The sequence below is a fragment of the Ranitomeya variabilis genome, chromosome 3 (genome assembly GCF_051348905.1).
Source record: "Ranitomeya variabilis isolate aRanVar5 chromosome 3, aRanVar5.hap1, whole genome shotgun sequence".
Taxonomy (NCBI): Eukaryota; Metazoa; Chordata; class Amphibia; order Anura; family Dendrobatidae; genus Ranitomeya; species Ranitomeya variabilis.
This window is the reverse complement of record NC_135234.1, coordinates 266014939-266041889: the sequence shown is the minus strand read 5'-3', so window position 1 is coordinate 266041889 and position 26951 is coordinate 266014939. Positions and strand designations below refer to the sequence as shown.

The 26951-nt window shown below is 42.6% G+C and overlaps 1 protein-coding gene across 5 annotated transcripts in view; it reads right to left on the bottom strand.

Moving 5' to 3' along the window:
* Window positions 1–14346: 14346 nt before the first annotated feature.
* ATP2B4 (ATPase plasma membrane Ca2+ transporting 4) overlaps window positions 14347–26951 on the bottom strand; it is a 250881-nt gene continuing 238276 nt past the window's right edge. For 2 of the 5 annotated variants that reach the window (XM_077295436.1, XM_077295437.1), the window contains one exon: window positions 14347–19952. In XM_077295436.1, coding sequence (XP_077151551.1) covers window positions 19948–19952 — 5 coding nt within the window. In that variant the 3' untranslated portion in view covers window positions 14347–19947. The remainder of the gene's footprint in view (window positions 19953–26951) is intronic. The other 3 variants (XM_077295438.1, XM_077295434.1, XM_077295435.1) reach the window with 2 other exon arrangements.

The following is a 26951-nucleotide window of genomic DNA, read 5'->3' as shown; positions in this document are numbered from 1 at the left end:
AGGAGACTGGGAGTTGGTGGAAAAAAGTTTGTAAGGAGAACACCACTCGATCCCAGATTTGATGGTCCTGTTCAAGTGCTGCTGATGACACCAAACTCTGTGAAACTGGAGGGAAGACCCACTTGGATCCACTCATCGCATGGCAAGAAAGCTCCCCTACCAGAAGATGACACCCAAGCCAGAATGATGTTGCGGCCTGACCGAAAAGATGACCTACCTGATAAAGACTACACATCGCTCACTACACATGCTATTGACTAAGAGACTGATTGCAACGAACCCCCTTTAGGGACAGATCTCCTGACCACCCATTTGCGAAAAGTCTGTACGGAGTGGGGCACAGGCGTTAGGCTTGTGTCAGTTCGCCGACAGCACAAAAGAGTTGCAGCGCTTTGGGACAGGAGGCTAGGATTAGGGCAAGTGATATCTAAGGGGGGCTTGTGATAGAAATATATATATCATGTAGATCTCACTTGCATGTATACTCCTCTATAATCATAAATACTCATATACTCACAGCTAATATATACATTATAATCAATGGTTTAAAATGGCTGACAAACTGATATAAGCCAGACAGACTGTATGGGTTTTTTTCATCTTAAAAACAGGAACTCGGGTCAGATGTCTGAAATAATGCCTAGAATATAGCTGAATCTTGCTGAAACGGCAGACCAACAGTGCCACATGTCTCAACTCTGTCCTACATGCAGAGAGCTCAATTCTAGTTGCTTAATCAGCTTAATCAGCAGTCATATGAGCATTAATCACAATATTCCATATATGTTTAGATAACCAATGACAGAGGAGCTAGACAATATGGTAATTAACTAACCACCCCTAACCACTCCTTTCTATGTGAAAATATAAAACTATGTATGTACAATAAAGTATCAGTATTGATGGAATGTTGTTCTGTCACAGTTGTGTACAGTCCATTCTTGATGAGCGCTCAAAATACTCAGTCTAATTGGGAGCGGCCGCAGCACACAAAGAGGGATAAATTTATCCAACCCAAATATTTCCACAACATATATATATATAAAGAGTTTTCAGTTACAATATTGCATACATTCAATCCCTTATGGACATCCATAAGGGATTGAATGTATGCAATATTGTAACTGAAGAAATCTGGAACTTTTTAATGGATAAATAAAAGGTATATTTTACTCTACCATTGGACTGATTGCTGGAGAAACAAAAAGATATATATATATATATATATATATATATATATATATATATATATATATATATATATATATATTACATAGATAGATAGATGAAAAGCCGGCAATTCACAGACACGTAGAGTACTATCACAGCAGGAGCCGACAGGATAGAAGAGATGGGTTACATACAGTAAATATAAATAGAATGCACAGATATACAGATGTCAGGGACATATAAAATTAGTTCAGTGTATGTGCAGCTTACTATACATGTATTTAATTAAATATAATTTTTCTGAAAAAAATGGCATGGGCTCCCGATTAATTTGCGTAACCAGCAGAGGGAAAGCCAATGGCTGGGGACTTATGTTTATAGCCTGGGAAGGGGGTAATACCCATGTAGCTTCCCAGGCTATCGATATCTGCTCACATCTGTATGCTTAGCCTTTACTGGCTATTAAAATGGGGGAGCCCCCCCCAAAAAAGACATATGGTCCCCCTATAATAACCAGCAAAGGCTACGCAGACAGCTGCTGGCTGATATTAATATCCTAGGAAGGGGCCATGGATACTGGCCCCCAAAGGCTAAAAACATCAGTTCTCAGATGCCTCAGAAAAGGTGCATTTCTAAGATGCACCAATTCTGGCACTTAGCCTCGCTCTTCCCACTTGCCCTGTAGGGGTGGCAAGTGGGTGATAGTTGGGGGGGTTGATGTCACCTTTGTTTTGTTAGGTGACATCAAGCCCTGAGGTTAGTAATGGAGAGGCATCAATAAGATACCCCCATTACTAACCCCATAGTCACATTGTATAAAAATACACCCAGAAGTCATTAATTGAAAGAATGACACAGACTCCTTTAATAAATCTTAACTAAACCATACTTATGACCTCGCCCATTCCTCTGACGCCCTTGTTATCTGCAAAAGAGTTAAAAATAAAAAACAATATTCCTCACCTTTCAGCAAGATGCTGCTAATCCTTTAGTCCCATGACGGGTCTAGCTTTGCAACAGCTAGATGGCAGACTGCAGGGTTGCATGATGCGACCATACAGCCTGTCATCCAGCAGAAACACTGAGCAGCATGTGTTCAGTGTCTCCCTGTGAACTCCTATTCCCTGTCTGAGGGCACCTCGAGCGTGAGGAAGTTCTCCTGCTCGTGGTGCAGTCAGAGAGGTATTGTGAGTTCACAGCCAATGAATTCACTTTACCTTTCTGATGTCAATGCGAGCGCCGTGGGGAAATTTTACATTCTTTTGGCTATGGATCAAGAACAGATCTGATGTTTCAAGGATGAAGACAACCCCCGTTTATCATTGGATTACAACTGGGTTGACTCAAAATTATGGACATTCTAATTAGACTATGTTGTTGGACGTAAAATATTGGGTTCTTTAGATTGCAACCTACAGTTATATGAAAAAGTTTGGGCACCCCTATTAATCTTAAGCTTAATGTTTTATAAAAATTGGTTTTTTTTGCAACAGCTATTTCAGTTTCATATATCTAATAACTGTTGGACACAGTAATGTTTCTGCCTTGAAATGAGGTTTATTGTACTAACAGAAAATGTGCAATCTGCATTCAAACAAAATTTGACAGGTGCATAAGTATGGGCACCTTATCATTTTCTTGTTTTAAATACTCCTACCTACTTTTTACTGACTTACTAAAGCACTTTTTTTGGTTTTGTAACCTCATTGAGCTTTGAACTTCATAGCCAGGTGTATGCAATCATGAGAAAAGCTACTTAAAGTGGCCACTTGCAAGTTGTTCTCCTGTTTGAATCTCCTCTGAAGAGTGACATCATGGGCTCCTCAAAACAACTGTCAAATGATCTGAAAACAAAGATTATTCAACATAGTTGTTCAGGGGAAGGATACAAAAAGCTGTCTCAGAGATTTAACCTGTCAATTTCCACTGTGAGGAACATAGTAAGGAAATGGAAGAACACAGGTACAGTTCTTGTTAAGGCCAGAAGTGGCAGGCCAAGAAAAACATCAGAAAGGCAGAGAAGAAGAATGGTGAGATCAGTCAAGGACAATCCTCAGACCACTTCCAGAGAGCTGCAGCATCAACTTGCTGCAGATGGTGTCACTGTGCATCGGTCAACTATACAACGCACTTTGCACAAGGAGAAGCTGTATGGGAGAGTGATGCGAAAGAAGCCGTTTCTGCAAGCACGCCACAAACAGAGTCGGCTGAGGTATGCAAAAGCACATTTTTGGAAGAAGGTCCTGTGGACTGATGAAACCAAGATTGAGTTGTTTGGTCATACAAAAAGGCGTTATGCATGGCGGCAAAAAAACACAGCATTCCAAGAAAAACACTTGCTACCCACAGTAAAATTTGGTGGAGGTTCCATCATGCTTTGGGGCTGTGTGGCCAATGCCGGCACCGGGAATCTTGTTAAAGTTGAGGGACGCATGGATTCCTCTCAGTATCAGCAGATTCTTTACAATAATGTTCATGAATCAGTGACAAAGTTCAAGTTACGCAGGGGATGGATCTTTCAGCAAGACAATGATCCAAAACACCGCCCCAAATCTACTCAGGCATTCATGCAGAGGAACAATTACACTGTTCTGGAATGGCCATCCCAGTCACCAGACCTGAATATCATTGATCATCTGTGGGATTATTTGAAGAGGGCTGTCCATGCTCGGCGACCATCAAACTTAACTGAACTGGAATTGTTTTGTAAAGAGGAATGATCAAAAATACCTTCATCCAGGATCCAGGAACTCATTAAAAGCTACAAAAGCTTGCAAAAGGAGGATCTACTAAATATTAATGTCACTTTTCTGGTGAGGTGCCCATACTTATGCACCTGTCAAATTTTGTTTGAATGCAGATTGCACATTTTCTGTTAGTACAATAAACCTAATTTCAAGGCAGAAACATTACTGTGTCCAACAGTTATTAGATATATGAAACTGAAATAGCTGTTGCAAAAAAAACAATTTTTTATAAAACATTAAGCTTAAGATTAATAGGGGTGCCCAAACTTTTTCATATAACTGTATATGGACTAATTTGTCATTTGAGCTATTTTGCTCCCTTCACTTTTATTTGTTTTATTCTTATTTGTATATTTCTTATTTTCATGTATTCCATTACAACATATTTTATCCATTTCCTTACAAATAGCTCATTCCTCAATTTGCACCTGTCATATATATTGTTTTTTTTATACTCTTTCCAGTGCTTTATCAGGCATTCTCACTTTTTTCCCCCCTCTGCACTTAAATATCCCATCACAGTCTCCATCTTAAATTCACCGATTCATCTTACACTTAGTATTCAATATTATTTCCATTTTCACAGTAGTTTACTCTTCGTGCGGTACGGGCCATAGCTATTTCCTCATTGTGTCCATAAGCGCTTGCGCAATGTGTGCACCACTGGCACTTCGACATGTGTTGCATTTGGTCTCTTGCGCATGTGCTGTCGTCTTGACTATGCACCTGTGCTTGTCTTCCATTGGACCGCAAGCCGAAGCAGCCTTTACACGGCGCCGGACATGCACCGTGTATGCGTCAGCTACAGACACGCCACCGGCCCACTGACTGCTCCAGCAATTATAATCCAAGCACACCATATGTTTATCCACCTCTCTGTTGGCCAGCCTGCTGTATATATACACTGACCCCCCTCTCCAACACTTGCCTCCTGAGGAAGTGATCAAACAAAACATACTTTGGGGAGGCGGGAGTACCTCCACTATACCCTGTTCACCTATGCAAATCCCTTTACTATTACCTTAATGCAGCGTCGCACTGGAGCACCTTGGGCCCACCAGAGAAAATCATTCTTGGGGCCCACTATGTAGCTACATAGAAATAGATACACGACCACCAATTGTGCAGTAAAAAGCGCTTATATCAGGGTATAATATAAGGTAGTTCACATCTTAATTATGTAGCAGGGGTTGGGGTAGCCCCCTCACAGCATATAATTTAGCCCCCTCATAAAATATAACGCAGTCCCCTCTCATAGAATATAATGCAGCACCCCACAAAATATAATGCAACCCCCCTCAGGTATAACGCAGTCCCCACCATAGAATATAATGTAGCACCCTCATAGGGTATAATGCAGCCCCCCTCATATAGTATAATGCAGCCACCACAGAATATAATGTAGATAACAGAGATTGCAGCCCCACCACAGAATATAATGCAGCCCCCCATAGAGTATACTGTAGCCCCCTCACATAGTATGATGTAGCCCCCATAATAAAATGTAGTCCCCTGAGAATAATGCAGTCCCTCCACAGAATATAATGTAGCCCCCTCATAAAGTATAATGCAGCCCCTCTCCACCCCCATCATTGTCCTCATCACCACCTCCATCATTCTCCCCCACCACCTCCATCACTGCCCATTCCATCACCTGCATCATTGTCTCCTCCCCACCATCATTGTCCATTTCATCACCTCCATCATTGCCTCCCCCCACCACCATCATTGCCCATCACCTCCATCATTGCCCATCACCTCCATCATTGCCCATTTCATCACCTCCATCATTGCCTCCCACCACCACCATTGCCCATCACCTCAATCATTGCCTCCCCACAATCATTGCCTATCACCTCCATCATTCCCTCCCTCACCATGATTGCCCATCACCTCCATCACTGTCTCCCCCACCATCATCGCCCATCACCTCCATCATTGTCTCCCCTTACCACCATCATTGCCCATCACCTCCATCATTGTCTCCCACCAATATCATTGTCTTCACCACACACACACAGCTCACAGCAGCAGCTCATCATCATCACACACACACGCAGGCAGGCACACAGCACAGCTCACCTCCCCGCAGCAGCAGCTCATCCCAGCAGCCTCTTCCTCGCTGGATTCCTGGAAGCTGACTGAGACAGCAGCACGCTGGATGATGACGTCATCCAATTGGGCTGTCTCAGACAGGAAGCAGGATGCCAGGACGTGAGCTGCTCTGTGAGTCTATGTGCCTGCGTGAGTCTGTGCGGTGCTGTGTGTGCGGTACTTTGTGTGTGTGTGGTGCGGCTTTACATGCGGGCAGTGTTAGCTGCACCCTGCGGCTACCGCTGCCCGCTATTACAGAGAAATGGTATTCACTCTTCTCCACGCCCATAGGGGCATGGGGAAGCGTGAATATTCATTTTGCTTTAGCAGCGGGGACAGGATCACATCTCCAGCTGCTGCTACTGGCACAGGGCGGGCCCCCTTGACTCAGGGGCCCTATAGCAACTGGCAAGGGGCCCCTGGTGCAGTGGGGGCCCTAGGCAGCTGCTGGCCAGTATGCCAGCAGGTGTCAGTGCCAGGGCCCACTGGAGAATCATCCGGTTCTCCGGTGGGCCAGTCCGAGCCTGCCTTAATGTAGTGTATATGCACACTATTTAGCAGCACTTTACACTAAATGCACCTTCTTTGCATTTGATTAAGTTCAATCTACACATATCTCAGTTTACTGGACATGTTATAGGTTTTAACTTGGGTATAATATGTGACATGTTCTCCTGTGACTAATACATGGCATTGCAGCCTTTGATATTATATTTGCATATTTTATATGGTTATTTTAAACTATTTACCAAATAAAGATCAAACTTTTTTTATGGTACTCATACTCTTGTTTTCTATGGTGAGTTTTCATGTTACATTATGTAACTATAATAAAGCTGATGCAGTCAGTATGGTTGAAAAAAAAGAAATGTCCATCAAGTTCAACTGAACGATGGGAAAGGATAAACTGTCCTGTCCTATATGATGTATGTATACCAGCCTCTGTGTCTCCTATGTGATGTATCTAAAGCAGTCGCAATATATTCTATGTGATTTCTATACAGCAGTGCCAATGTATCCTATGGGATGTATATACACAAGTCTGTGTATTTAATGTAATGTATATACACCAGACCCAGTGTCTTTATATGATGTATCTGCAGCAATCCTACTGTATTCTATTTGATATATAATAGTTCTAATGCATCCAAATGATGTACAGTTTGTGTCTATGCGATGCATGTACAGTAGATTCAGTGTATTCCATTTGATGTATACAGCAGTCATCGATTCTCCATGTGGTTTATATACAGCAGTCTCAGTGTATCCTACATGATGTGTAGCGGTCTCATTGTATTCTATGTGATATATCTGCCGCAGTCCCAGTGTATCCAATGTGATGTAGTATTCCTAGAAAAAGCACCTGCTCGGCGTGAAACTGCTGTTGTCCGTACATAGGTTTTTGCCATTCACTCCCATGCTGTAGCTTTTATCCATCTGGTAATAAAGTCCCTGAATTCTCTGCTTGGGTGAGAGCCCCAATCTCTTTTTTTTTCTACAATATTATCGGACTTTCTATATATTCATCATCAAAAAGTGAACAGGATAACATGTTTTTGTGGAGTGAAGATTTTTTTTCTATTGTCTGTGATGTATATATACCAGTTCAAGTGTAGCCTACGAGATGTATACAGCAGTTTTGGAGTCTTTGTGATGTATGTACAGTAGTCTCCTGTGTAATGTATAAATATAGCAGTCTATATTTCTTGTGTGTGATGTATACACAGCATTCTGTGTCTCCTGTGGGATGAGTAAACAGCCAGTGGTTTCCCGCATGGCAGTGGTTAATAGTTGCCAGCCAATCACAGACCGACAGCTGACGTCATCGCACATCACTAGTGTATGACATCACTGCCATGCGCCAGCGTTTCAGATGGATGAGGGAGTGGACGCCGCTCAACCGAGTCCAGGTAAGGAGATTTTTTTTCCTTTTTGTAAAGCTGCACTATGGGGCAGGATGGAAGATCATATGTGGCAAAATGGAGAAACATTGGGGCAGAATGGAAACAACATGGGGGCACAATGAAGACACATGGAGCAAAATGAAAGCAGAATGAGGACGAGGCAAAATTTAGAAATAGGGGCAGAATTTAGACAAATGGGGCAGAATGGAGACATGGGAAAGAATGGAGACACATTGGGCAGAATGGAGACTCATTGGGGCATTAGAGACTAAATGGGGGCAGAATGGAGACACATGGGTCTGAAAGGAAACACATGGGGGGCAATGAAGACATGGGGGTGAGAATGGAGACGAGTTGGCAGAATGGAGACATAGGGGCAGGATGGAGTCACATGGAGGCAGAATAGAAATATATGGAGGCAGGATGAACTCATGTGGAGCCAGGAAGGCAGAACATATGAGGCCCGGATTGTAAAACACAAGGGGCCAGGAATTATACAAAAGAGGCCAGGAATAGGAGAACACAAGGGGCCAGGAATGAGACATGTGGGGTCCAGAATGGAGTACATATGGGGGACCAGGATGTGAGACATTATTACTGTAGGGGCTAATTAAGGGATATGCTGCTGTGATGTATTTTATTTTTGAGGATACTGTTTTCAGCAGGGGGAGGGGTCCTGTTACTGTGCAGGGTGACCCATTGTGAGACCATATGCAGGTGCAGTGGGCCCTAGGTTACTTCTGATGCATGACAATGCTAGGCCTCAAGTGGCTGAAGTGTGTCAGCAGCTTCTGCATAATGAAAGCATTGATGCTATGGACTGGCCCTCCCGTTCCCCAGACCTGAATCCAATCGAGCATATCTGGGACATAATTTCTCATTCCATCCACCAACGCTACGTTGCACCACAGACTGTCCAGGTGTTTACTGATGTTTTAATCCAGGTCTGGGAGGAGATCCCTCATGATAACATCTATCGCCTCATCAGAAACATGCCAATGCCTTGTTGGGAGGTCATACAAGCACATGAAGGCCACACACACTACTGAGCATCATTTCCTTGTCTTGAGGCATTTCCACGGAAGTTTGATCAGCCTGTAATTATATTTTCCACTTTGATTTTGAGTATCATTCCAAATCCAGACCTCCATGGAATAATAATTTTGATTTACATTGATAATTTTTACGTTTTATTGTTCTCGATGCATTCCACTATGTAATGAATAAAGATTTGCAACTGGAATATTTCATTCAGTGATATTTAGAATGAGGTATTTTAGTATTCCCTTGATTTATTTGAGCAAATGTATTTTCCTCACCAAGCTCAGCGTGCTTTAGGCCAGTCTCACGCGTCCAGATAATACCAGAGAAAACGGTACCAGAGTTATCCGTGTCCGTGTGCTCACGTGGCACATCAGTGTGGCACACGTGCGGCAGCCGTGTGCCGCCTGAGGACCACACGGACCGTGCAGGAGAGACAGCGCTACAGTAAGCGCTGTCCCCAGCGTGTGGTACTGAAGTCGGCATTCATCTCTTGTTCCCTGTAGCGCTCGCAGGAGAGAAGAGATGAAAAATCTATTTTTTATTTTTGTTAAAATTAAAGTTTGGGGTCACCTCCCGCCTTCCACCCCCTGTGCACTCGCCCGCTTGCAGAGAAATACTCACCCAGCTCCCGCGATGCCTCCTCTCAGCGCCGGCAGCGTGTCCTGTGTGAGCAGTCACGTGATACCGCTCATTACAGTGATGAATATGTGGCTCCACCCCTATGGGAGGTGGAGCCGCATATTCATCACTGTAATGTGCGGTACCACGTGACCGCTCACACAGGACAAGCTGCCGGCGCTGAGAGGAGGCATCGCGGGAGCTGGGTATTTCTCTGCAAGCGGGCGGGTGCGCGGGGGATGGGGTGGGACGCGGGAGGTGACCCCAAACTTTATTTTTAACAAAAAAAACTTGATCTTTCATCCCTTCTCTCCTGCAAGTGCTGCTTTCAGCCAAGCAGGACAGAAGGCATGAATTCCGGCTTCAGCACCACACGCAGGGGACAGCGCTTAACTGTAGCGCTGTTTCTCCTGCGGCGGTACGTGCACACGGAGGAGACTGCACACTGTTCTCCGTGTGCACGTGCTTTGCAGACTGTGCTGCCGGAGAAAAGCGGACATGTCTCTGTGTTTTGCACACGGACACACAGTCCGTGAAAACACGCAGGCATGTGCATAGACCTATTCATTTGAATGGGTCTACGTGTGTCAGTGTCTCCGGTACGTGAGAAAACTGTCACTACACGTACCGGAGCCACTGACGAGTGAAACCGGCCTTACAATCACTGGTTACTCACCAGCTCCAACACTTCTCAGACTGTGGAAGACCGTGTAATGTTAAACGGTTTTTTTCTCTAACACCAGACTGCTTAGCTGTCTAGCTTACAACTGAAAACCCAAACTGGCCCACTAGACATAGCTAGCCAGGTGCCACTAATTAAGACCTTCAGTGTTAGGAATTAACCTAGTCCTACTTTTGTTTTCCTACACCACAAAAGACACATATGCATGTTTTTCTCAATATCTAACATAAAATCATAATACACCTTTCCTGTTTTACGTCAATTAGGATTATCATAATTATTAATATTTGCCAAATGCCAGAATAATAAGAGATTGTTTTAAGTCATTTTTATTACTTACTGCAAAGTCAAAAGTTTACATACATTTCATTAGTATTTGGTACCATTGCCCTTAAAAACGTAATGACTTGGGTCAAACGTTTGGGATATCCTTACACAAGCTTCTCACAATAGTTGTTCAGAATTTGGGCCCATTCCTCCTGACAAAACTGATGTAACTGATCCAGGTTTGTAGGTTGCCTTGCTCGCACCTGCCTTTTCAGCTTTGATCATACATTTTTAATAGGATTGAGATCAGGGCTTTGTGATGGACACTCCAAAACCTTGACTTTGTTATCCTTCAGCCACTTTGTTAACATTTTGACAGTATGGTTCGGGTCATTGTCCATTTGGAAGACCCAATTCCGCCCAAGCTTCAACTTCCTGTTGATGTCTTGAGATATTGCTTCAGTATTGCCACATAATCTTTTCTCATGATTCCATCTATTTTGTGAAGTGCACCAGTCCCTCCTGCAGCAAAACAACCCCACACCATGATGCTGCCACCCACGTGTTTTACAGTTGGATGGTGTTCTTATGCTTCCAGGCTTCTCCCTTTTTCCTCCAAACATAACGATGGTTATTATGCCCAAAAAGTTTCATCAGACCACAGGACATATCTCCAAAAATTAAGGTATTTGTTCATGTGTGCATTTGCAAACACTAATCTGGCTTTTTTGTTTCTTTTGGAGTAATGGCTTCTTCATGGCAGAGTGGCCTTTCGGCTCATGTTGATACAGTACTCGTTTCACAGTGGATATTGACACAATCTTACAAGCGTCCACCATCATCTTCACAAGGTCTTTTGCTTTTGTCCTTGGGTTGATATGCACATGTCGCCCCAAACCACGTTCATCTCTGGGACACAGAATCGATCTCCTTCCTGAAGAGGTATGATGACTGGACATTCCCATCTTGTTTGTACTTGCGTATGAATGTACAATCACCTTGAAGCACCTTCAGGTATCTTTAAATTGTACCCAAGGATGAGCCAGATTTGTGCAAGTCCACAATTCTCTTCCTGATATCTTGGCTAATACATCTACAGGTGTCTCTAATTAACTCAGGTTGCCAAAAAACAGAAGCTTCCAAACACATGACATCATCATATGAGCAGCCCAAAATTGTTTAAAGGCATAGTAATCTTAGTGTACGTAAACTTTTGACTTTGAAGTAATAAAAATGCCTTAAAACATTCTCTCTCTCAATATTCCGGCATCTGGCAAATAATAATTATGGTAATCCTAATTGACCTAAAACAGGAAAGGTTTATTCTTATTTCATGTCAGATACTGAGAAAAACATGCATATGTGTATTTTTATATAGTGTATGTAAACTTCTGGTTTCAACTGTAGATGTTGGAGTGCTTGTTTTTTGGGGAATGAGTTGTACTTACAAATGACACCTTTCATTTTATCACGCACTGTACTAGAAAATGGGAAAAAATTCCAAGTGCAGTAAAATTGTGAACCACCACCAACCCCTGCAATATATGAGAATTGTTTTTCCGGCTTACATTGTGTGGTAAAAATGACCATGGAATATGATTCTACTCTTCAGAACGATTATGGTGATACCAAACATGGTTAGTTTTTTTTTCATTATTTTAGTAATAAAAAATGTTTTGAAAAAAATTTGTGTGGTCATGTCACCATTTCCTGAGACCCGTAACCAATTCATGTTTTTTGTGAAATTGTTGAGTATAATTTATTTATATTTATCTCTGCTTTTTTGATAAACTTAGGAGCCTTGAGCAAGTCCTATGTCCACTGTTATGAACTGGTGGTTTAGGAGCAACATGGGACGTGCTCTGGAGGAGGTGGTACCTGTACTGACCGCAGAATGAAACCAGGATGTAGCAAAGGAAGCCAGTCTAGCTAGATAGATAGAACAGGACAGAATACTGTGCGGTCAGTATTAAAAACTAGAAAAATCCACCACAGAGTTTACAAAAATCTCCACACCTGACTAAAGGTGTGGAGGGTAAATCTGCTTCCCAGAGCTTCCAGCTTAATTGAATAAATCCATACTGACAAGCTGGACTAGAAAAAACATAGAAAGTGCAGAAAGATTAAGTCCACAACAAGTGGACTGCAAAAGAACAAAGCAAGGACTTATCTTTGCTGAACTGGTCAGAATATCAGGGAAATCCAAGCAGAGATGTGAATCCAACCAGGAATCATAGACAACTGGCACAGGCTGAAGGATAGAACCAGGCTAAATAGCCGAGCCAGAAAGACAATCAGTGAGCCAGAAAGACAATCAGTGGAAGCAGCTGCTGACTACTAAATCCAAGGAGGAGCAGCAGTACCACTTAAAACCACCGGAGGGAGCCCAAGAGCAGAACTCACAAAAGTGCCACTTACAACCACCGGAGGGAGCCCAAGAGCGGAATTCACAACAGTCCACTATACGTCCGGCTAGGTCCGCTGCTCACCCACGGAGACGGACATGCGGCACGTCTTTCCAGACCGCAGCAAGTCAATTTCTCTTACAGAGACACGAGTCTCCACAAGAGAAATTTCACCCATAGATTGCATACGGTGAATCCACATGGTTCAGTGAACACATGAGTATTCACCTGCGCTCAATAGACGGCAGCACTTTGAATGCAGTGAACATGAACTGCGTCCAAGGCGAGGCCACTTCCGGATCGTCTGCACATACCCTAAGAAACAAAGTCTGCAGTCACTCTATGTAACGGCATCAAAAAGAAACCATCAGCACAGCCATCTGGAAAAGGTGCACAAGTAGGTTCCCAAACCCTGGAGTATAGTAAATATAATTTGGCACACAATCGTGGTAGAAATTAAGGAAATTTAATCCTACATACAGTAGTCATAAACGTTTCGGACGAGAGTCCTGGACGTGGTATCCACCGCTTGTCAGTCAGGTGACAAGCCAGCCTGACTGACAAGCGGTTGATACCGCGTCCAGGACTCTCTTCTACTTCTTATCTTTGACAAGCCAGCCCAGCGGCTGATGCCATACTAGTATACCGTATATAACCTAATAGACTGAAAGTACAGTTTTCACAGGGATAAGGATATCCCATAATGGTCTGCTATATCATATAGTACACTGATGAAGGTCTCGATAGACCGAAACGTTTGTGACTACTGTATGTACTTTTGGATTAAATTTCCTTTACTTCTACCACGATTGTGTGCCAAGTTATATTTTCTATGTAACTGCAGACAGTGCAATATGCACATTGTAAGGACTCTTCTAGCACTCACATGACCACACATATACAATTTGTTACTCAAGGTCACATGCCCACTAGACTCATCTGGCTTCTCTCAATTCTTTCCTACTGAAAGCAAAGTCCAGGAGAATCTAATTTGCATTGGACTACAACTATGCAAATCGCATACCTGGGGTCACATGACAACTCGCACAGGAATCATGGCAGCATGCGCATCGGACACGGTCACAATTTGCCAGCCTGCTGTCACACAGTCCCTGGAAACTTTGCTTCATAGATGGTACAACCTCCAAGTCCTGAAGATGGCAGTGTTCCATGCACAGGCTCTATTTTATAGGGGGATGGTGGAGTGAGATTTCGTAATGCACACACACTGCAGAATCCAGTGACAGCAAACATTAAGTTTGTGCTGCTATCGGAAACAAATGGGCTTAAAAATAAAAAAAATATATAATGACCAGTTCTTTAATTTCATGCACACAAAACTCAGAGCCAGTCAGTTGTTTTATACAAAATAACAGTGCAATTACTGAACGCAAAAAAGATAAGAGTAAAACAAGTAAGGAAACCCAAGTTTAATAAGGCATGCTCTTTCCGGGCGACAGATAAATGTTTACAAGATTTGTGAAAGACTTGTAGGACATATGTAAATATTAAGAACAATGGAGAATATAGGGGAATAGAGTGGACGTGGCCACATTGTGTATTTTACCTTCCCAGGGGTTGGGTGAGCTGCATTTTTAATTTTATGAGACCATTACGTAGAATAAATTCAATACAATTGTATCACATTTTACTCCAATATAATGATACATTATCACTATTGTAATACCATGACCAGGTATCACAACTTTATGATGAGAGAAAAAAAAAAAGACCTGATGGATGTTATATTAGAAGACAACGCATAAAAATGCTATTAGCTGCAAATTTCTCTTTCATAGTCAGATCAGACACATTCTCTGCCAAGTAGAACATTTTACTTTTGTTCTGATGTGTATCACACCAACTAATGAGGATTTGTGGCACACATAGAAAGCAGTACATTTATTCTCTCGGGATAGTGTGAAGTGTCATGAGACTGAAACAAATGCTAACAAGTCTATTACCAACTGTGCCACAAATTCTTTCATTGTCCCAATAAATTTAAAATAAAAAATAAAGCAACTTTGCAATAAGGCTGTATTACCGTTCATCAGACGTGCAGCGGCATAGAACCACCGCGGCCCAGTGCTGCTGCAGAGAACCACCGCGGCCCAGTGCTGCTGCAGAGAACCACCGCGGGCCCGATGCTGCTGCAGAGAACCACCGGGGGGGGCCCCATGCTGCTGCAGAGAACCACCACGGGCCCGATGCTGCTGCAGAGAACCACCGGGGGCCCGATGCTGCTGCAGAGAACCACCGCGGCTTGATGCTGCTGCAGAGAACCACCGGGGCCCGATGCTGCTGCAGAGAACCACCGCAGCCCAGTGCTGCTGCAGAGAACCACCGCGGGCCTGATGCTGCTGCAGAGAACCACTCGGGGGGCCCATGCTGCTGCAGAGAACCACCACGGGCCCGATGCTGCTGCAGAGAACCACAGGGGGCCCGATGCTGCTGCAGAGAACCATTGCGGCCCGATGCTGCTGCAGAGAATCACCGGGGCCCGATGCTGCTGCAGAGAACCACCGGGGCCCGATGCTGCTGCAGAGAACCACCGGGGCCCGTTGCTGCTGCAGAGAACCACCGGGGCCCGATGCTGCTGCAGAGAACCACCGGGGCCCGATGCTGCTGCAGAGAACCACCGGGGCCCGATGCTGCTGCAGAGAACCACCGGGGCCCGATGCTGCTGCAGAGAACCACCGGGGCCCGATGCTGCTGCAGAGAACCACCGGGGCCCGATGCTGCTGCAGAGAACCACCGGGGCCCGATGCTGCTGCAGAGAACAACCGGGGCCTGATGCTGCTGCATTCTTTTTATCTGTTCTCCTTGCACATTTCATTTTGAAGCAAAACTCAGTGACCATATGTGAACGCAACCTTAGTATAAATGTAAATACATATAAAAATCTTTAGTATTTACATCTGCTCTGCAAACTCAGAGTCTCTGATCAAATACATTTTATGTAGTGTATTCTCATACATTCCTCTATTTGCCCCTTGCTTTCTATGTGTGCCTATTTATAAGGGTTAGCCATAAGTAGAATCACAGAAAGGGAACATGATCGCAGGATATTATACTAAGTTTGTTTGCTGACCATTACCATAGAAACACAATCTGCATAGGAGCTACGGGGAAAAAGACTTATTGCAAAGTTGTCATTTTTCATTTTATTTACACTAAGAATTAAGAAAAAAATGTGAAGGTGGGCATACGGCTTTAATTTTATCATATCATACAAAGGCCAGACTTTACATCTTATTTGTCATGTGAACTTCAGGTATACTTTTCAGAAAAGAAAAAGAAAGCAGCTATTCAAGAGGGTAGATTGTGTTGTCTTTTCAAATGTAACTTAACGTTACTCTTCTTTTCTTTGACAAAGTAGGACTTGAGCTGTAGAATTAGCAGCCATTCAAAAAACCCTTTCCGTGTGAAGAAAATCTTTGCTCTGCCCTTACATGTTGTGGTTTCAGTTAACGACAATGGGAATCCAGTCAGAGGTTTTTGGAATGTTGAAGGATTCTGGTGGAAGTTCTGCACCCCGTATGCAGCGGCTGGAAAGCACTTTCCGTGTGCAATCTCCAAATGCACAACACATTCCTCTTCTCTTTGTTGTCCACCACAGCACAAGGTTTGTAAGACTACCTCTCATATGGCTAAGCATTTCACTGCCAAGAGACATCTGCTGTATACTCTAACAGCATGTGTCAGATTATCCTTGGCAATGAAGTATTTAACGACTTATATAAAAATAACAGAAAAAAATCTCCCAAAACTGTATTCCTTACAGTCTCCCCAACAACAACAAAAATTCAGGATTTCTGTGGTGTACGCAACGTCAAAACAAAATAGAAAAACCTATTTTACATAAAAAAAAACGTCAGCACATAAAAAGCGTACACTGCAGAATGCCCTGCCATATATGAACATAATTTATCTATCTATTTATATATCTATATATATGCATGTATAAAAACACATTTCTGTATGACAGCCCCATGCCGACAGAGCACGGAGCTGACAGTGGTATGAGAAATCAAAAATACAATATTGGCTTTTGTACCACTTGCACTACCTGCTGGCCATGAGACTAGCATTGCCCCTCTGGGATTCACCTTGGATCTTAATCTATTGTGCACACAACCCCAAAGCTTTCTTCATTCTCTAAACTAACAAAATAAGGTTCTGTATAACATCAGATCTTGTTTTCCTGAAAGCATAAAAACATCAAATAAAAAATGCAATAAACACTACAATGTATAGAATTATTTTACAACTAAGCCAAGCAGCTTACAAAGAGGTTACCTATATCACTTACCCAGTAGCGAATTCAATGTTTTAACTGCAATTTACAAAGTAGAAAAGGGCTGTATGGGGTTAACAGTACTACGGTGTCTTTCAGTGTGCACATTCCCATACAGTACCTGCTGGCAATACATTGCTTGTGTATTACAAAGCTATGTAAGTGAACCCCTTTAGCTGCCAGCGTTCACAATCTTTCCTGAAAATGTAATATCTTATTGGTATTTTGCAACATATTAATTTTGTATGTGAGCAGAAAGCATCAAAAGTGGAATACTTAGGCTTTCAGTATAGTGCTTAAAGCTTGAGTTTTAGATTTTACTCAGGCAACAGACAGAACGGATAACTATCCTATGTACAGTGCTTGGAAGAGAAATCCAGCTCACTGGAATGATTGGTTAGCGTTAGACAGCAACAATTCAATCCCTCCATCTGATCATTCCAAGCCTGATCAGGTCGGTGGGCCGTCACCTTGACCCACTCCAGAAGTGTCATAGGCTGCAGAGGAGGCAGGGGGGAGATCTTAAAAACATTTCCCTTTATAAGGAACACTTAAATACTAGGAGTTGTGCAGGAACTAGAAAAAGGCACAAGAACGGGAAAAGAAATCCACTCACACGGATACAGAGAAAGGTTTTCTTCCCCTACACTGCTAGTTGTAAACCCCTTCTGGCAGTGAAAACGGAGTCATGTAGATGGACACAACTTAGCTAATGGACAGTATGCTCTACTTAAGTGATCAACTCAGTCTTTCAGAACTTGTGACTAGGAAGATTTTACCACTGTCACATGCATAGGTAAAGGTAGTAGCAATGCTCAGCTACCTCCTAGTGCCTACTATCCATGCTCGTGTAATGTACATTGTGGCCAGCTCTAGTCTAATTACCACCATATTCAATTCTCAAAAAGAGCGGTGCCAGTCTCATGCATCCATTGTCCTGCTGTACTAAGTGTCAATATGATGGCGTACAGTCCGGCTATTCCCTTTGGCATACTGTGCCCCATCATAGATTCATTTCCCGGCAGCAGAACAAGGTCAGCAGCAGTGCAAAACTTCCCACATATTCATTAGCCCTCATTCAGGAACACAGATTGTAAACGTACCAATATTAGCGTTTGTGGATGTGTGATCATTTCTGTCTAGAGATCTTTATTGCACACACATGCTTTTTTCAATGGCAGTGTAGCCCTGCTTCCAAGAACACACCCTGGGACCCCTCCACCTAGAGCCTGATGACCTCCGGGTTTAAGGATCAGAAATTCAGGGGGTACAAACACCAGCTATACTGGCAGAATGGCACAGTTTTTACTCCTTGGTACTGGGAGATATCCGGCAGTTGGAAAGCTGCAAAAGTTCACAGCTTCAGACAGTCTGGGGCAGATAAGCTGTGGGAAAACGCAGTCCTACACGTGGAAGACAGGTGCTTTGGGCGCTGTGCCTTGGTGAAGCAATAAACGGATGGCACACTTTGGTTGGAAATAGAATCCTAAGACCAGCTCCCTTATTTAGTGGCACCTTTGGGTGAAGACAAAACATATCGGCTAGGAGAACAAGCAGGTTATATAGGATATAAGGGAGTAACAGGACAGGGAACATGTAATTACACATGCAAACACACAGGACAAAGGGAAACGGAGTTAAAAGCGTAAACTCACATGCGCTGTGTTTATGCTCACATTACCAAGCGCCTGTGGAAATTGTGACGTTGAATATATGACCAAATTCATGTAGAAACAAAAAAAACAATTTGCTGAATCGTACATAGCTGTCTAATGTGTGAGTTTCTTGAGTATGTGTTTAAGACATTACATGTATTAAATAAAGACATTTCCTCATGGCTCTAGAATAAGGGGTAGTGTTGAAGACTTTTTCAATGATCACACAATGAATGCACAGAGGATGAACAGGCCTAGTGTACAATTATAGGTGCTAAGCCCATGAGAGTGAGTAGGTGGAAGTGCTGTAATTATTAGCAGTTATGTAGTTAGAGGAATATTGGCATAGCGGAGGAGTAGGACTCTATACTAAAATGTCTGCTTTTATGGTTGTCACACAATGGGGCTCATGGTGAACTGTCTCAAAGAAAAAGTGAACCTGTTGCACCAATCCAGAATCTAGATCTCATTTTCCAGTGTTCTTAACAAAATGAAAGTTGAATCTTCTTGGTTGCTACGGGCAAATAAGGACACTTTTTCTCAGATAGTTTAGATACATCATGTTCAGTGTCGGTATGGCTTTATGATTAACCCATTGAAGTGATGACATGGAATTTTTGGCTGAATAGACCTAGTATTGGGTAGTGTTTGCGAATTGTGATGAAGATGGCTATTGTGGGCATGTTGGGTAAAGAGTAGTGAAAGGACAGGACAGCAAGGGAAGGAACGGTGACCTCATCCACAGTCCCGGCTGAATGGGGCTTTCATTCTTGTGTTAAATGGAGGTCTCCATACTGTGCACTGGGCTTTCAGACGGTGATACTGTGATGTCCAATGGGCGAGGGTCAGCAGAGGAGTTGTTATTGTGATTGTGCGTCTGTTCAGTATGTCCTTTCAGAAGACCCTGCGATTCCTCGCCCTCGCTGTCGCTGTCTGTTAGCTGGGGATCAGGCCTCGACTCCTGTGGCATGAACTCCGGATGGGTCATGAAGCTATGGATGGCACTGCGGGTCTGTGGCTTTTCAAGTCCCTCATACAGGGAGCTGCGAAACGCATTAACCACCTTAATCTGTTCCATGGAAAAAAAATGTTAAAATGTTAAAAATAAATATTTTGAGAGAAACAGGCGATTAACAATTCAAAAAACAAAGAAAGAATTCAGAGAACTGAAATGAATATGAAATGGACATAGAATACAATGAGAATATCAAAGTAAGGACTGAAAGAAAATCTGTGATGTAAAAAAAAAAGTTCACAAAAAAGAATATTTGTGTGTACAAAATCTGAATCTCTATATACACACAAATACTCTTCCCACGGGTTAGTTACTTGGATTACACTCAATTACTTAAAATACCAACTAGCCATACATTACAAGGCCAAGAGTACGCGCACCCAAATGTACTTATTCACTACTAGAACACTTTGGACATACAGGTTTGATTTCAGTTTTCTTTTAGGACAGCTTCATTTTTTTTGGACTTTCCCCTAAATTTTGGAACTTAGGGCTCACCCAGATATAAGTGATTGTTATGGTAAGCAAAAGAAAAAAAATAAAATAAATTGGTCAGATTTTCATCAGCATTTTTAATATGATTTTCATCAGTGTGTCAGTTTTTACCACCAGAGTTTGATCAGTGATTTTCTCTTATGAACAAATATATAATTAAAATTGCCAAGCTTCTGTTGCCCATTGCAATGTTAATCGATGGACAGGACATGGATGGCAATGTGTGATGTTCCTGATTTTTCACAGACCCAGACTTGTATGGGTTGTTTTGATCCATGACGGATCAAAAAGGGACAAATCTCTGTTTGTAGACAAGCCATGTGAAAAAAAACACATGGACATGTGAACAGCACCGTAGATTATAATGGGTACGTGTTCTGTAAGAAACATGGATGGAGCATATATGTGATTCACACATGTCTGGCTGAAGCCTTAGCTGCATTTAGTGAGAACATTTCGGATTCAACTTGAAGGACCCGATAGAAGTGCAGATAAGGTAATTTCTGTGCTCACGAGGCAGTGTCAAAATAATAAGTAACAAGACCCCAAATTCTGCAACAAGATGTAAGACCAAAATCCTTATGTCATTAGAGGCAGCTTATATCTAGCTTTGAACAGGATCTATCTATATATACATATACATTAGTTCAATCAGAAACCAGACAAGCTGCCAATATCTCTAACTGAAACCTAATTACCAGTTATGCCGTTTTGTGACAGGTGCCGCTATTGCAATGGCAATAGGCAGGGCCGTATTTAGGGTTTCTGCTGCCCTAGGCACTTTTAGTGCTGCCTCCCCCTTTGGTGAGTATGACACTATCGGTAGTGACTTTAGCAAGAATCGCTGATGTGAAAGTCGCCTTTTGCAGCAGATCCGTCAGTTTTTCTGCATGTGACGTGTAACGGATCACTTACAGCAACACTGTGTTCGGCCTCATTCATTCCCTATGGGATTTGTGGCACTTGCCATGATCTGGCAAATGCGGTACCATACCTCCCAACTTTTGAAGAAGGGAAGGAGGTATAAAGTGTGAGGCGCGCGTAGCACGCCGCAGCAAATTTTAGGCCACGCCTCTGACCACACCCATTTCACAACTAGTCACACCCATATCCACGTCCCAACCACAGCCATTTAGCACTGCTGATCACACTGTTTTATATACAATAATTATAAACGAAACAATATGGCCACAGTGCTCCATACTGTATAATGGCCACACATGATGCTCCATATTGTATAATGACCACACATGATGCTCCATACTGTATAATGGCCACACATGATGCTCAATACTGTATAATGGCCACACACGATGCTCCATACTGTATAATGGCCATTGGCCACACATGATGCTCCATACTGTATAACGGGCCACACATGATGCTCCATACTGTATAATGACCACACATGATGCTCAATACTGTATAATGGCCACACACGATGCTCAATATTGTATAATGGCCACACACGATGCTCCATACTGTATAATGGCCACACACGATGCTCCATACTGTATAATGGCCACACACAGTTCTCCATACTGTATAATGGCCCCACATGATGCTCAATACTGTATAACAGCCACACATGATGCTCAATACTGTATAATGGCCACACATGATGCTCAACACTGTATAACGGCCACACATGATGCTCAATACTGTATAACGGCCACATATGATGCTCAATACTGTATAATGGCCACACATGATGCTCCATACTGTATAATGGCCACACACAGTTCTCCATACTGTATAATGACCCCCCCTCCTGTATGCATGGCTCATATTCCCCCCCCGTATACATGGCTCATATTCCCCCCCTGTATGCATGGCTCATACTCCCCCCCCCTGTATGCATGGCTCATACTCCCCCCCCCCCCGTATGCATGGCTCATATTCACCCCCCCCCCTGTATGCATGGCTCATACTCCACCTCCCCCCCTGTATGCGTGGCTCATCTCTCCACCCCCCCTGTATGCATGGCTCATCTCTTCACCCCCCTGTATGCATGGCTCATAATTCCCCCCCCCCTGTATGTATGGCTGATGGCTCATATTCCCCCGTATGCATGGCTCACAATTCCCCCCCCCCTGTATGCATGGCTGATGGCTCATAATTCCCCCCCCCTGTATGCATGGCTGATGGCTCATAATTCCCCCCCCTGTATGTATGGCTGATGGCTCATAATTCTCCCCCCCCCCCCCCTGTATGCATGGCTGATGGCTCATATTCCCCTGTATGCATGGGCTCATAATTCCCCCCCCCATATGCATGGCTGATGGCTCATATTCCCCTGTATGCATGGCTCATCTCTCCACCCCCTCCCCCGCTCCTTCTCCCGTCGTGCATGGCTCGGGCGGCTTACCTTCCTCCTTCATCAAATACGGCCCTGGCAATAGGTCCTGAATGTAGCGGAGGCCAGATTTGTGCTTGTATGAGGCACTGTCAAAATGATCCATACAAAAAATGAAAAGACCTTGCCGCCAAATTTCTGCAATACAGTTGTGAGAACAAAATCCTCAATAAATAATGTCAGATGTGGTTTATATCTAGTTTGGAACAAACTCTCCAACCAAAAAGTGTCCATATATTGTTAACACAGAATGGAGACTGATTGCCAATATTACCATCTCAAAAAAGATAAATTATCGCAATTTTTTGTTTGAGATGCCATTTTTGTAAAAACGACAACAGACACTGCAACTTCATATGATGTTATTTCTTGAAAATTCAAGCAAAATTACAGGTAACCATCAGTTTCTGAGAAGTTTAATGAAAAGTCACTCCAATATGGATGAAGCCAGATGGTATGCCTGAATACGTGTGGCCATATCACCCACACACACGCTTTGGCCAAAATGTTCTCAGCAGAATAGTGCAGCAGACATGGTGGAGGCATGTTTGTAGCTAAACACTAGGCAGCTGCACTGAAACTCCTGCAAGACCAAAATGGAATGTGCTAGCTTACTGTACTTTACACCCTAACACAGCCCCTTGTTGGTGTCAAGTCACTGAGCTCTTCATAAATGGTGCATTCTACTCCTGGGACTATTGGCCCCTTCCAATATACTGGATTAGGGAGACACTATACTGGTTTACTAGAGGCAGTAATCTGTATGCAAGTGTTGGCAATGAGTGCAGCTGAAAGGTGACGGGGACTTCATCATAATCTTGGCCATGCACTGTATAACACATTTTGTAGGAATTAATTTATTAATATTTCATACAAGTTGGTGACTGTATTATGCCATAAGAGCGCTCTGTTCACATCACGTTTACCGGCTAAATCTGGTGCATACACCTGGGAAATCCACCCGCTTATCTGCCAAAGATAAAGGCCCAATATAGATCATACAGAGGTATATGGTACCCACGTGATTGGGGCACAGGTGGCGTATACCAATGTAAACGTCCTTAGTAGATGCCTAGAAGACACTCTCTGCGTTCATTGGCTCTATGGCACTCTACAGCCATGTTCTGCATGAGCCAGAACGTGATGTGCACAGACCAAAGTCACAATGATCATAATTATTGGCATCAAAATAAAACACAGTACAAAAACATGACAACAACAGAAGACTAAACAAAAATATGATTGCTTCTATTAATGGCTTTAGACTGCTAAAATCAAGACACTAATGAAATCTTTGGTACGAAAAAACATCTTAAGCGTTCAGTACATGATAGTCATCATTCATAATAAAGCATTTATAAAGCTGCAGTCCCACTCAGTCAGAGAAAAAGGCGGACAGTGTCATCCTTGAATTCATCAAGGTCAGTGACATTAAAGCGACATATTCAACCTAATTTGAACAATGGAAACACTTCCTCATTGTGGTTTACGTTATTGTAAACTATCTGGATGGGTATTCCAAGAGGGTCTGCATCTTTAATACCTACTCAACACACTGATCTAAACCCTTCACTGCACAACAGCATCTTCCCAAGAAGGCGTTAGCATGCCCACTCATGCAGTCTGTGCAGGCAGCAGGACCCCCATGCAGACAATGAGCTGAAAAACCAAAGCAGCACAGAAAGTGAGAGAAACAGCAAGTTAGAGCAAAGGTCCAGGACTCCTGTGAATATGGATATTAAAAAAACTAAAAGAGGCATTAGTAATTGATATTAATGTATCAATGTGCGTTTAATAACTATACCAACATTAAGGACATCCCATCGCTTAGTAAACTACTGAGTTGTGCTCAGTTTTCCCTTGTCTAGGCTACTACCGCACTCCCACGGTCTAGTGGTTATGCTAATTAAAACTATAAGCCAAACATATTCACTGCCACTAAATAAGAACATTAATACTGCAGAAACACTCAAAACATTCTTTATGTATAGACAGAAGTTCTATTCTAAAGAACTTTCACCTATCCGACTAGACAGTACAGTGTAATCTGCATAAAAAAGGGTTTAATAGCAAAGTATGTTTAAAAAAGCAGAACTGGCAGTCTAGGTCTGCGAGATGAGAAAATGGAAGATTGTGTTACACGGCTCTATTAACACCAGGCTTGTGATCTGCACTATTTATACTTTGTTTTTGCCTTGGAAACACGTTGTTAAATGATATAGTAGTGAAATGTAAACGCATTAAAACCATGAAGCTATAAAAAAACAGCTTCCCTGTAAACTAGATACAAATATATTTTTGCTTAACCATTTAGAGCATAATGATGTCAGTTTGCTCAATTTAAGCATTTTCCCTTTGTGTGACATCACAATAAGCCAAAAATAATATATACATACAGGATTTACTCCATCATTAAACAAAATAGGACTTAAATGTATTTTAGTAATTTCTTGAAAAAATACATGAATTGTAAAAAAAAAACATGTATAAATAAAAGCACAAGAAAAGGGGGAGTCTGATTTGTAGACTGCGCCCCCGCAGGCAGGGTCCTCTCCCCTCCTGTACCAATCGTGACTTGTATTGATTAAGATTATTACTTGCTTTTATTATGTATACCCCTCCTCACATGTAAAGCGCCATGGAATAAATGGCGCTATAATAATAATAATGCAGGACACAGAACTATTAGACTAGATGGCAGTGGACTCACACAAAACAGTGGTGTCTCAATAGAACTACTGCCTGAAGGCTGGTGTAATGTACTTTAATCTTGTCCGTTTTGCCTCAGAATTTGGGTAAAGAGCATGTACATGTGTTATAACAAACATACTGACCACTCATATTAAAGTAAAAAAGTCTACCACCGCATCACTCTTCACCTAAACTCCAACACGTGTTATGTCTCTACTTTATATGGGTGTTGACCTGCTTAAAGGGCACCTGTCAGGTCCCAGTGCCTTCCAACCCAGCAGCATGCAGGTATGTGTGATTAAACTCCCTCCCTAACCAGCCCTGTATAAAATAATTCAGTTACATAAAGGCTTTAAAAAAAGCATTTATAACCTCCGCTTTCCCTATGGTAATGAAGGATTTGACTAGTCGATGGGGCGTTAGTTGCCCCAAGCTAGTTTAGCCCTCTATTCAAGTTATCATGCCCCTGTAGGCGCAACAACATAATTTGCACAAGCCGGCCTTGACAGGTTCCCTTTAAGTGTATTACATTACACCCTTGTTTAGACAGTACATTTATGCCTTCTATTTGAAATACCACTATTTCGTGCGTGTCCACTGCCATTTAGTGGCTTGTTATGGCAATACTTTACATCTAATAGTGCTTGTGTCCTGACTCAGCTTCCCCACTTTTTCTTGTGCTTTGTATACAGTGGGGAAAATAAGCATTTGATACACTGCCAATATTGCAATTTTTCCCACCTACAAAGAATGGAGAGGTCTGCAGTTTTTATTGTAGGTACACTTCAACTGTGAGAGACAGAATCTTAAAAAAAAATCCAGAAAATCACATTGTACATTTTTTACATAATTAACTTGCATGTGCAAGAAATAACTATTTGATACAATAGAAAAAAAGAACTTAATATTTGGTACAGAAACCTTTGTTTGCAATTACAGAGGTCAGATGTTTCCTGTGGTTTTTGACCAAGTTTGCGCACACTGCAGCAAGGATTTTGTCCCACTCCTCCATGCCGATCTTTTCCAAATCTTTCAGGTTTTGGGTCTGTCATTGAGCAACATTGAGTTTGAGCTCCGTCCAAAGACTTTCTATTGGGTTCAGGTCTGGAGACTGCCTTAGCCACTCCAGGACCTTAACCCCTTCATGACCTTGGGATTTTCCGTTTTTTCATGTTCGTTTTTCGCTCCCCTCCTTCCCAGAGCCATAACTTTTTTTATTTTTCCGTCAATATGGCCATGTAAGGGCTTATTTTTTGCGGGACGAGATGTACTTTTGAACGACATAATTGGTTTTAGCATGTCGTGTACTAGAAAACGGGAAAAAAATTCCAAGTGCGGTGAAATTGCAAAAAAAGTGCAATCCCACACTTGTTTTTTGTTTGGGTTTTTTGCTAGGTTCACTAAATGCTAAAACTGACCTGCCATTAAGATTCTCCAGGTCATTACGAGTTCATAGACACCAAACATGACTAGGTTATTTTTTATCTAAGTGGTGAAAAAAAATTCCAAAC